This window comes from Hydra viridissima, unplaced genomic scaffold (assembly GCF_058129835.1).
Source record: "Hydra viridissima isolate aposymbiotic clone 2 unplaced genomic scaffold, HvirCarnegie_v1 scaffold_1, whole genome shotgun sequence".
NCBI classification, from domain to species: domain Eukaryota; kingdom Metazoa; phylum Cnidaria; class Hydrozoa; order Anthoathecata; family Hydridae; genus Hydra; species Hydra viridissima.
This window is the reverse complement of record NW_028324300.1, coordinates 35,080,726-35,093,288: the sequence shown is the minus strand read 5'-3', so window position 1 is coordinate 35,093,288 and position 12,563 is coordinate 35,080,726. Positions and strand designations below refer to the sequence as shown.

At 29.8% G+C, this 12,563-nt stretch overlaps 2 protein-coding genes across 5 annotated transcripts; both read right to left on the bottom strand.

Annotated features, from left to right (window-relative positions):
* Positions 1-57: 57 nt before the first annotated feature.
* Positions 58-3,202, bottom strand: LOC145192636 (uncharacterized). 2 transcript variants are annotated; one of them, XM_080069942.2, is made up of 3 exons: positions 2,995-3,202; positions 701-1,862; positions 58-554 (listed from the first exon to the last, which is right to left on the bottom strand). In XM_080069942.2, the coding sequence occupies exons 2-3, from the start codon at positions 1,805-1,807 to the stop codon at positions 486-488; spliced, it is 1,176 nt and encodes a 391-aa protein (XP_079926068.2). In that variant the 5' UTR covers positions 1,808-1,862; positions 2,995-3,202; the 3' UTR covers positions 58-485. The 2 variants fall into 2 exon arrangements, with proteins under 2 accessions (XP_079926068.2, XP_089926249.1); XM_090070123.1 differs by lacking the exon at positions 2,995-3,202 and adding an exon at positions 1,941-2,907.
* A 3,926-nt stretch (positions 3,203-7,128) lies between these two features.
* Positions 7,129-11,986, bottom strand: LOC145192228 (membralin-like). Of its 3 annotated transcripts, none has more exons than XM_090080832.1 (11): positions 11,720-11,986; positions 11,144-11,350; positions 10,747-11,023; positions 10,497-10,601; positions 10,262-10,384; positions 10,029-10,129; positions 9,648-9,705; positions 9,375-9,458; positions 9,001-9,133; positions 8,623-8,722; positions 7,129-8,348 (listed from the first exon to the last, which is right to left on the bottom strand). In XM_090080832.1, the coding sequence occupies exons 1-11, from the start codon at positions 11,948-11,950 to the stop codon at positions 7,461-7,463; spliced, it is 2,307 nt and encodes a 768-aa protein (XP_089936958.1). In that variant the 5' UTR covers positions 11,951-11,986; the 3' UTR covers positions 7,129-7,460. The 3 variants fall into 3 exon arrangements, 2 of the variants coding, with proteins under 2 accessions (XP_089936958.1, XP_079925558.2); XM_080069432.2 differs by having other exon boundaries at positions 10,753-11,023; XR_016450430.1 differs by having other exon boundaries at positions 7,296-8,456; positions 8,516-8,722.
* Positions 11,987-12,563: the final 577 nt, after the last annotated feature.

Sequence of the window (12,563 nt, the reverse complement as noted above, 5' to 3'; positions counted from 1 at the left end):
TGTCAATGGTAAAAATTACCTTAAATTCATTTGAGAGTATAAGATAAAAACAAGGAATGCATGTCAAAATTTTTATTCATGTTTTTACATTCCTACCTTGAATACTCTATTTAAAGAAGTAAGATCAAACTGCCAAATTTTCAAATGTCAAAAATTGACATTCTGGTTTTTCCTTTTTACACTTCATTTGTAATAACAAAAGCCGGCAATTTTACAAAAACACTATTCTGCAGAATATCTATTTACAATTTCATCAAGTGGATAGCAAAAAAACTATATTAATTAGTTTAAAGGTTTCTGTTTAGAAGTTAGTTCACAATTTTAATCTAATAATTTCTGTACCCCAAAATCTCTATAACTGTTAAATTTGTTCACTAATACCATTATGTTTTATAGGGTTGTCAATTACTAAATATAACTGCATGAAAGACATGTTTAGCTCAATTACACAAAGATCCAAGTGGAAAATTGTTTGAGTTTGAACGCTAAACTGGGTTTGTTGTATTTTCTGGATATTTTCTGCATCGACTATTGTGGACTTTCCAGTCTTTCGCCTAAATTAGAAATGTTATCATTTTAAATGTTACCACTTTAATTTTACCATTTAAAATGTTACCATGTTAAAGTTGCAATTGTAATTAGTTTAAATTTGTTAATAAAAGTTAAATACAAGAGTTACAATTACTGCTACTGCTCTTACCTGGCATGTTTGACTACAATACCACGATTTTAGGCATCCGGAACATATAAACTGAGAAGGCTCGTCACACACACAACAGACACTCCTAAATTTCTTTGTATTAGGCTGATAATCGGTGTCAGGATGTTCGTCTGACTTTTTTTTTTCTTGAGTTGTCTGTTCAATGTTTGTATTTTGTTTAAGTTCTCTGGATTGATTGTTCAAAAAACTATGGCCTTCTTTAGTATTTTTTTTTGAAACGTAATTTTTTTGTTTTCTGAACTGTTCTGCGTTTTTTAAAGCACTCATTTCGTGTTCTGTCAATCTCTCGGGCGTTTTGTTCTGTTGAAGTTTCCCTATTTCGGAAAAGGTTGGTTGGTTTCCCTTATGCATAGAAGCTGTTTTCATAACTTCCTCTAATCGGATGCTTTGTAAAATACGAATATCTCTTTCGATTTCCAGCAAATGTTGTCTCCTGGTTAACTCTTCTTTTATTAGAGAGTTATGAAGATTTGGGAATGCTGGAGGAGGAACCTCTTGAGAAGCGGCGATAAATCTGTGTTTGTTTTTCTCAAAGAACATTTTTTGGTTATTGTGTGAACTGTTTTGTGCAGGAGAAAAATATTTGTCGTTATTGTAGTCTGATAAGAAAGTGTACTTTGCTGAGTTTGGCATTTTTAACGCTTGAGCATTTAATTGTTCTTGAAGTAACATGTTATCTAGTTCCAGTTGCTTAAGCATTTCTTGTTTTCTGAGCAGCATTATTTCGTGTGGTATTTCTAATCCAACATTATTAGTTAAAGATCGTTTTACCGGTTGTTTCTCTGTTTCATAAACTCTTGGTAAAACACTTTCCAGGTGGCTGTATCTTAAATTGTTTTCTGAAATGAACAAATCTCTGGCCACAAGCGGTTGCGGCGTTACTTTGATATAATTAGCTGGTGGTGGTAAAACGAAGTTCCTGAAGCGGTCTTCGGTGATCATGTTATATTGGTTTACGGGAAAAAGTTTTGTAGGGTTGTTTGGCAACGACTGATTGGCCATATCAAAATATCTCTTCAATAGGAAATTTTCTGGATGCATGTTATCGAGATGTTCAAATTGTCCTTGGACGAATCTAGCATTCATTTGCTCGTAGCAATGGACTCTTTTATAATCTTCAGAGGAAGCTCTTCAAACTGGACTATAATAAATAACAAATAAATAAAAGTAAACAAATTGAGAACAATAATGGTAAAAACGTAAAGTGTAATCTCTTTACTCTTCTTAGTCTCTTTAATCTTCTAATTCACCTCCTATTAATCACTTTGTCAATCATTTTTAACTTTCCGCTTATATTCTCAATTTTTCCTTTTACGACTTTAAAAAAAGCACTTTCATTTTTTACTCTTTAGATTTTTTTTTGCAACGAAAAATTGTAAGTAGGTAACTTTAAAAACAAAATAAATATATAAATAAACGTGTGCTAAATATATAACTATAAAAGCTAAATATAACTATTTATATCTTCAGGTATATTGATAAAATGAATTGTAAGTATTTGCCTATAAATAGATTTAGGTCATGTGATTTCTTATAGTATGTCTCCCATTTTCAAGAGCATAAGGACATAAATAATGAAGAAATCAATCAAAATGAAGCTGAGTGCTATCAATTAACGCTAGTTTCCTCGATGTGAATGTTTTATTGACAACTGTGTACACTATTCTGATCGCAAAATGAATAGCACGGAATACAAATCGCATGACAATCTTTTTCAAGCGATTTGAATGAAGTTAAATTATTCACACTTATTCTTGCGTCTTTATTATTTTTGTGTTAACAATGGCGTACCAGCCAGGCCAAACTTTGAGAAATCGCTTTGTGTTACTGCAATTTTCTCTTTGTAAATTTGCGAATTAGCAAAAGGATCGTAAAATAAAAATAAAACAAAAACGAATGAAAAAAAAACAAACGAACAAAGCAAAAATTTTCCCGGAGAAAAAAGAAAGCGAAAGTGCTTATAATTCATTTATGGCGCCAATTTTGTTATCGCGATCGTTTTGTTATCGCGGTAGCCAACCAAGTTTAGAACTTTCGTATTTTATTTTTATCTAAAAGAACTTTAAAACCAACTCCATCTTTTTAAAAATGTTTCTTTTTTCGTTAAAAAAGGGTTCTTTTTTTATTTTTCTTGAAGAATTAAAATAGAAAAAATAATAAACAAACAAATCTAAAGAAAAGTTTTTTACGTTTTTTTAATGATGAATGGGTAAGATTTTTACGTTTTTTTAATCATGTGGCAGCAATATTTAAAAGCAAGCTTACACACTCACCAAATTATCTTGTAAATTATGCTTATAATTTTAGTTGCTCGTACCATCCTAAAATTATCAAGTAATGCTTGAGCGCCAGGTTCGATTTGCATTTAAAATATCGTTAATATTAAAGGTCGTTTGATTAATATTTATCGAAACAACACTACCACGATAATTTTTTTTTTAAGAATTGCCAACTCATAAATGATATCAAAAAGAAGGACCTAAATGAAAAATACGATTCTTAGTATTCAATCAAAACATTCCTATTCGGTATTGTATTGAATCGACCATTCACTTTTATTTCCAAAGCGGCGCTTCAAACATGGAAACGGTAAATAAACTATTCTACGAAGTTCTATGGCAATTCAATCATAGAAATTTGTTTTTACTAACGAGGTTGTTTTCCTCTATTTCATCTCGAGAGATCACTTAAGCATTATCTTTCGAGTGTCCTAAAATCAGCATATTGCTTTAAGTGTTATGCTGTTTTAATACCAGAGTAATCAGAGATGTGTGTACCCTTGAGAATCCCCTTAACACCTTTCAGAAATAGCAATCGCTTGTTCAAAACGCTTGTTTAAAAGAAATAATTATGTTTTATAAAGATCTTAAAAATATATCTTTATAGGGATCAAATCGCATCCCTATGTGAAAAAGCTAAATGTCTCAGTTTATACAACGTATAGGAATATTACAAAGAAATCACGTTTGTGTAGATAGCGTTTGCGCACATGCGCACTAATTTATATATTGCTCAGTATTTAATTTTCTTTCAAATGTTTTATAACTTAGATAAGCCATCTATTTAATAATTAAAGATTCGATACCAGTTTTATGTTGTTAGAGTTAAACTTTTACATTGTTGAAAACTAAACAATTTTATAAATTAGTATAATAAATCAATATAACATAAATTTAGAACGAAGGGCATTTTGCTTTTTACCAGCTAGAACTTCATTAGAACTCGTTTGTTATTCGTTTGTTAATCTTACCCAAGTAAAATTATATTAAAAAAAATTTTTTTTTTTAAATATTTGTCTTTCACTGAACTTATGTTAAAGTTTATAAAAATGAGAAACATTGGTTTTGTAAATTAGTATTTATGATTTTTGTACACAAAGATAAAGATATAGACAGCTATGACATAAAATTCAATTCTTTTGCGATAAAACTTTCTTTGAAAATAAATCGTTGAATATTTAGGGGAGACAAATCTCACTAACTTGTTGGCGACATTTAGCTCACTCGAAGTTGTTATATTTCTCTAGAAGCATGATTAATGTTAAAAAAACTGTCCAGGTTTTTGACATACCTCCTAGGAGTTTAAGTTTTTTAAAATCCAAGTCATAAAAGTCCGAGAAAGTTATGCATGATTTTCAGAAATGTTTTTTTTTTAGGTTTTTAAAATTCCTTTTTTATTTAAATTTGTTTCAACCAAACTAATCGGTTGTTATCATTAATTAATTGTAATTATTAATAATTACCAAATGACGAGATTAAAGTGGATAAGTTCAAAGAATTATTCACATCAACCGATATATATTTTCATGACAACAGTTGTGGCTATAACTTTCCTAATCCAAAACACATTAGTCAATATTTGTACATTTAATATAGTATAGATATATGTACATTTAATATAAGTTAATAATGTATAAAATATACTCGAAGTCCTTAGAATGTAGCGGGAAAAGAATGTATTTACCACTTTTATTCTTAATATATGAAGCAAACGATGTGTTAACTGTTAATAATAACCAATATTATTGGTAAAAACTAGATTTGTTACTTTAGCCGTAACGTATACGTTCAAAGAAATGTGGATTCTTCGCGTGAAGTGTACCGGTTGAAGTGCCCACAATCTATAGTCTTAATTCAAAACAGATTTCATTTTAAATGTTCTTAAAATATGTCTAACAGAGCAAATTTCCACAGTGAGGAAATTTACGTAATATGCCTAAGAAACGACAAAAACATTTTTGATGCAGCTAAGTATAAAAAAAGTGAATACGTTTAAAAACTATGAATATGAAGATAAATTGCAATGACGAAATATTTGTACAGTTTTCAGAAAACTTTCTAATGGAACAAAAGGTTTTTCACGTTCTTTTAATTCTTGTTGAATGATTTTACAAAAAAGACAAAGATATGTCAGTTGATTTGTGAAATAGAATTAAAACACAGAACCCAAAGGATGACCAAGTGGAAATACAGAATTTATGCCATCATCTGTCAGGATTTGTAAACTCTGTAGAAAATCATATTGGGCATGGTATTCGACTTTCGTACCCATAATGCACAGTACAAAGAAGAAAAATCAATGCGGCGTTAAAAGTTAGCATTGGCAATTTCTCTTTTGTATGTAAGTATATTTTTTACATGTGTCATTTTACAAAAACGCTTTGTTATCCAAGCAGTATTTTCAAAATTGTCAACTTCATTGAAAACTACAGTTTAACAGTTGAAGACCGCAATGAAAAAAACCACCATCCACGTTGTTTTCTAAATTTAAATGTCCGGTTTTTCCATCAAAAACAATTTAAAGTAATTTACACATGATTTGATGCAAAGGTTATTACGGTACAATCTCTCTAATTCGAACTTTATGGGGAAAAATAAATGTTCGAATTAGAGAAATTTTCGAATTATAGAAAGTTGATTTTTTTTCAAATATTCTGGTCAAATTACAAATAGAAATGAAAAAAACAAACAAATAGTAATTCTTAGGCCTAAATGCAATAGAGATTATGTGTTTTAAACTTTTTTGTTAAAAAAAAAAGTCAGTAATTATAGATCGCCTTTTTTGAATATAAGCTCATTTGTTTTAAACATTCAAGTACAGCTTTGTTAACATGATAATACGTATCAACCTGCACCCGTTTAGCCAAATTTCCTTGACGAAAAGCGTCAAATAATTTATCTTTATTCTTTTTACAGTTTAAAAGAATGTTTGGTAGAATATCAAAGATTTTCGAAACCTCTATTTGTTTTTCCTTTCTCCAATTCCAGTAGAGCACCGTGTCTCCGCTTTAAATTGGTTTCTTTATACGGTCTCTTTGATGCCATGATGTTTTTGAAACAAAAGATAATAGTTCACGTTAACCGTTTTTAAAAAACTCAAAACATTCGAAATTTGAAAAAAGAACTCAACGGTTAACGAGCTTTTTACACTTCATAAAATAAAAAATCGATTTACAGAGAGATAGTCACTAAAGGGTCCGAAAAATCCAATCGAATTATGGAGGTTTTCGAATTATAGAGATTCGAATAATAGAAATATTAGAGAGATTGTGCTGTACAATTAATGATGAGGAAAAACCACAAGTGAATTGCTAGGATTTTGATCACCATACGAAACTGTTCTTAATGATCGCAGTGAGGTATAAGATCCAAACCAAACTTTAAATTAAAAACAATTTGAAAAACACAATAAAGATCTGTTGAACTGCGCAAAAAAACACAAGAAAACTAAACAACAGCAAGTTTTGTGTATTACTTCTACGGACTATGTGTACCATCCGATTCAACTCTTGATTTGGATGTGTTGCCCATAATTGAATTTGTTCGCTCGAAATACTCAGTTTGTTTGGCATTATGAATTAATTGCAGAAAGTTAAAAAATGTAATTTGACCGCAGAAAGATCGAATAAAAAGTAGGAAGGTCAATGATGGTGGGCAGTTTAAATGTGGAGAATTTTAAAAACGTTGATCAAACTTTTATTGATGTTAGAAGACAAATTTTAAAAACTTTTAAAGCTTTTTGCTCGATTACGTGTAGTTAAAACTTATAACGAAAAATTTATGGTGTACAAAAAAGCTTCGACTCGACCTTCTCCAAAAGTGCACGCAGTATTTACATCCTCTACAGTTTTTAACTCGTAATCGCTTTGTGTAAACCAAAGTGGCTATGCCTACTATTATATACAATTACAAGGGCCCTTAACAAAATCTCTGAATTTCTTTTTTTTTACATTACAATTTACAAAACTATAAAACGTGTTTTTGATAACTTTCCAAAAGTTTGATACTAAATTTGTTCCTGAAACTACACATTTTTACCATTGCAGAGTGGTATCTCACATATATGGGAAGTTTTTGAAAACTTAACCTTGCTTCCAGAGGGTGTGTGATTTAGATATAACTACACGATGTCGCTAGCTATAATTATGTATAACTATCTATAACATAGTCGACATTGAGTCTAAAACATAGTCGACATCGAACATTTAAAATGCAGTAACTATAAAAAAATATAGATATATAAAACCTGAAGCTCTTAAAAACGACAAAAAAAAAACAAAAAAAAAAAACAAGCGGAAAAAATAGATTTGTTTAGTGCAGCCACTCTCAAAAGCATATGTATACATTTAAGTATATACATATATACTTTTTATCTAAGCCGAGAACATTTTTGAAAGATATAAATACATGTGTAACTATTAATTTTAACACTGAAAAGATTTTTTAATAAAGCTTTGATATTAAGTCGATGTATTTATATTACTGGTACACTGTATGTCAGAGTTGCTTATAGTCGAAATATAGTTACAAGAAGGTGAGCATTGGTCATTGAGGATGACAGTATTGTTTTTTTTTAGGGTTGCGTCTACATTAGACAGCTCACTCTCGTCACTAAGCAAGTTCGATGCTGTTGCTGTCGTCTTAGCCGACATCTGTTTATAAAAAACGGACATCTGTTTATCTGTATGAGTAAAGCTATCGTCATCAACAATATTATTAGTTTGAACCCTGTTAGATGGCATACGCGTTACAGAATTTAACACTTCAAAGTCGCTTACGGAAACTTTGGTATCAACTTCGGAACGCTGCATATCATTGTCATTTATAATATCGGGCAATACTAGAGAAACCGGGCCAGATAAATCTCGAGTATCTAACAGATTAGTATGATCGTTAACAGGATTATTTGTTATTTGAGATTCAGAGGGCTGATCTTCTTGCGTGTTTACATTATCGCTAGTTTGATTGTTTATTGGTTGAGTTTCGGATCCCTGATCTGAAGTTGTCTCAACGACAACGTGTTCTGAAAGTGGCCCCGTACTTCTATGAAAGTGACGAATAAAATCACGAACAACATTAACAAAAGGACGTTCAGCCGCAAATATAAAAACGCGAGTAGACCTATTTGCCTCGGACACTACTTCTCGTACACTGCTCGCTTCGGCTGTGTTGTCTATAACCTGTGGTAGCTGAGATTCGGAAGTATTTGTATCCCCAATAACAGTCTCAATACCATCTACAATCATTTGTACAGCCTCCTCCAAGTACGATTCTAATTCGCCATTGTTTTCCTGTGATTCTTCTATCATTGGAAGTTCGTAATGATGGAAGAAAAAAAGCATCGAGTGCTAAAAATCATTTTAAAATTATTAAAAATGTAATTTCTCTCTCTCTCTCTTTCTCACACTCACTCACTCACTCACTCACTCACTCACTCACTCACTCACTCACTCTCTCTCTCTCTCTCTCTCTCACACACACACACACACACACACACACACACACACACACACACACACACACACACACACACACACACACGCACGCACACGCACGCACACACGCACATGATTATAGAAAGTTAAAGACAAAAGCATATAAACACAAGCACAATAAAAATACTTGTATCATGAACCACGAGGCAGCAAGAGCAAGCATGTCAAACTGACCATTGAAACGATAGTAGTATGCATAGAATACGAAGTGGTACAAGTAAAAGAACCTTACCAAAAAAAAATGTAATAAATGTTATATTGAAATAAGGGAAAGAATATGAAGTGTCAACACACAAAAAATAGTTTGAAAAGATTAGCACAATAAGAAAAACAATTTAAAAAGTGCCAAAACTTCTTCTTTTGAAAAAAATATCAAAATGCTAAAAATAATTAAACAGTAGTTTATAACCCCAGCTAAAAATTTTGTAAATGACTGATAATATTTACAAATTGATTACAAATAATACTTTCATAACTAATGAAATACAAAGATTCATATTTTTACCTGAGCCAATACTTTTGTGAAATGACAGTGTGGCAGCAGATTGTATCAAACTGGTCAACAGTCCATACCATTAGTATGATGTAAAAAGTAATTGAAGTATCATTAAAGAATTCTGCCATTATAGTTTCCAGCCCTAAAATACCAAAATTACATGGTTGTAGTAAAAAAATATTTATGAGCAGAAAAAAAACAACTATAAATGTACAGAAATTTTAAAAAGAATAAAAAACTTTACCAATTAAAGACCTGGAACTAACCATCGGCTAACATATAAGCATTTTCAAAAAACTAATGGACTTATTTACCTCAAGATCCCTTCATAAACATATATGACAGGTGTCTGAAATAACATAGAACAAAAATGAAGAACTTACCTACAAGCGATAAAATAACAGCCATAAGTGGCGCTAGTGGAAAAATAATTAGTGCATTCATATTCATCAACTGCAGCATGTTCACTAAAATTGAGGGGAAAATTTTTTTTTTTAAATTCTAATTTTTATTTAAAAAATAAGGGGACAAAATAATGTCTATATAGATTTTAATACATGAAAAAAACTAACAATTCAAAAGACAATGCTTATGTATTTTAAAATAATTTCTATATTAATTAGCAATGAAAATTTAAATATTTGATCAAAAATTACCAATAAAGAAGAAAACCTGCTGATGACAATAGCGAAGTAACATTGATATGGCAATAGTCTAAAATTTTATAAATATGTTATATACAAATATATTGATACTATTCATTTGTGATTGAGAACTAGTGGTTCTACAATTCTTATCAAACTTCACTCTGGCAATACCATCACTAACTTTTATGTATGTATACATGCATGGATGCATGCATCCATGCATGCATTCATGCATGCATGTTTGTATGTATGTATGTATGTATGTATGTATGTATGTATGTATGTATGTATGTATGTATGTATGTATGTATGTATGTATGTATGTATGTATGTATGCATGTATGTATGTATGTAGGTATTCAAATTAACCAAAAAAAAAAAGGCACCTACAAACAAAAACATAAGAACAAATGAGATGAGATAAGAGCCCTTTCCAATGCTGGAAGGAACAAACTTATAATTTTCTCCTGTCATCACATTCACCATGTAACCTGAATAAATTAAAGATAGCAAAAACATAAGGAGAGTTGAAGATAATTATTATAAATTATTATATAAATTATAGATAATATAAATACAGATAATATCATTTTATAAATAGCACTGGCATGAACTTAACTCACCAAGATTATTATCAGTGTCAGCAATTCTTTTTATACTGTTCATTAGAATATTATCATACCCCAAAAAATATTTCAGCAAGAATCTATTTAAATTGCTACCAAAACATGTGTCATTGTTTGGGTCTAAAATAAAAATCAGAGCAAAAAACTTTATTGATGCTGTTTATATATTTTTTTAATGAGTTTTTTACATAAGAACAACTAATGCTAAAATGTTAACTCTAAAAATGGAAACCTAAGAAAATGGTTTTCACTGGGATTTTTAGTCTTCTTCTTGCATCATGCGAAAGATGCAAAAGTCCATACTCTCTTGAATACTCAAATAAGTAATCTGCATTTGCTAAAAAGAAAATTTTAAAAAAATGAAGAACAAACTCATAAAAGGAAAAATTTCAACATATAGCACATTCAAAATTAACTTATCTTAAAGAATCCAAAGAATCACAAAAGTATAAATTTGAAGTTATAATGGAAAAAAAACTCACTTATACTTGAAAAATAGTTTTCAAATTTAAATAACTCAGAAAATTTTACAAGCATGCTTCCTCCCACTTTTTGCTCTCTGTGCTTTACTGTTTTAAAATCAGAAGATTCTGGGATTATTTCAACAGAATCAAAATCCTTCCACAACTTTTGGGTCATTGAATATAGAAAATCAGAGATGTTAAAATGATAACACTGATTAAACCGGGTGTGTTTTTTATTGTAGTATAAGTAGTAACTCTGGAGGTCATACATTGAACAAAGATTGCTATTCAAAACCTAAAAATAATGTTATCTTAAGCCTTAAAAAAAAAAAAAAAAAAAGAATAAAAAAGAAGTATAATTGAATTTTTAAATTAAGTCAAACAAAGAAAAAGAATTCAATTTTATGTATGATACCTTATCAAACTGACAAAGATGAGAAACAACTCCATCTTTTGCTGTGTATCCATGTAAAACATACTTATCTGCATAAGATTGTGTACTGATTTGAACACGAAGAAGACCATCTCGTGGCCAACTACCATTTGTTGTATTTAGACAGTTTAGTTGAGACCCAACAAAAGAATAATGAAGGTAACATAGAAGCGCAAATAGAAACAAACCCTAAGATAAAAAAATATATACATATTTAAAAAAGAAAATTGTGGTTTATGTAAAATATTATCAAATGATGTATTGACACTGTTTAATGTTTTAACTAAATGATGATCTCCCATATTTTCTGCTCAACAAATAAATCCTACACACATTTAAAAAAGAAAGATAACTTAAATAAATATAATCTAAATTTAGCAAATCAAAAATTATTTCAGAGAAATGAATTAAAAAGAAAGCCAGTAAAAAATAAAATTAGGAACAAGGTTAATTTAGAACAATATAGAGGTATTAAAATTATGTTTTGTTTTACAGAATATACTTGAAATAGATTTGATTATAACTTCACAAGACATACTAGGTACTAGGTATGTTTACCTTTACAAGAAAAATAATTTCGATAAAAAACCGAAATCTTTTTGGAACAAGTAAAGAATAAAATGTTCCAATCTTGATGAACAATGCATGATAAAGACGATCTCTGGGATTGATTAAACCTCGTGCTAAATTTTCAGTTCTCCTTCTTATTCGCTGAGTCTCAAGATTACGTCCAATGTTATCAAAAATAGTAGAATTTTGAGTGTTTGTATCCCCACTTTGATTGGACATAATTTAAAACTAATGCCAATATATACATACACACACACACATATATATATATATATATATATATATATATATATATTTATATATATATATAGATATAGATATATACATACACACACACACACACACACACACACACACACACATATGTATGTATGTATACATGCATGCATACATGCATGCATGCATGTATGTATGTATGTATGTATGTATGTATGTATGTATGTATGTATGTATGTATGTATGTATGTATGTATGTATGTATGTATGTATGTATGTATGTATGTATGTATGTATGTATCTATGCATGTATGTATGCGTGTATGCATGAATGTATATATGTATGTATCTATGCATGTATCTATGTATAACTTGTGTGTTTATATGCATACACACAGACCATTACTAATATTATCGTTTTTTTGTTTGTTTGTTTTGCTTTTTTTGTACAATTAATACATTGCTTATAGCAGATTATTAAAATTATGCTTTTTGATGATATTATTACTTTTATTATCATTAAGTATGCTTTTTATTATCATTAATAATGCTTTCGCTTGAGAATGCTTAACATTTCGTGCATATATTCATATGCATTAAGTCACACAAAATAAAC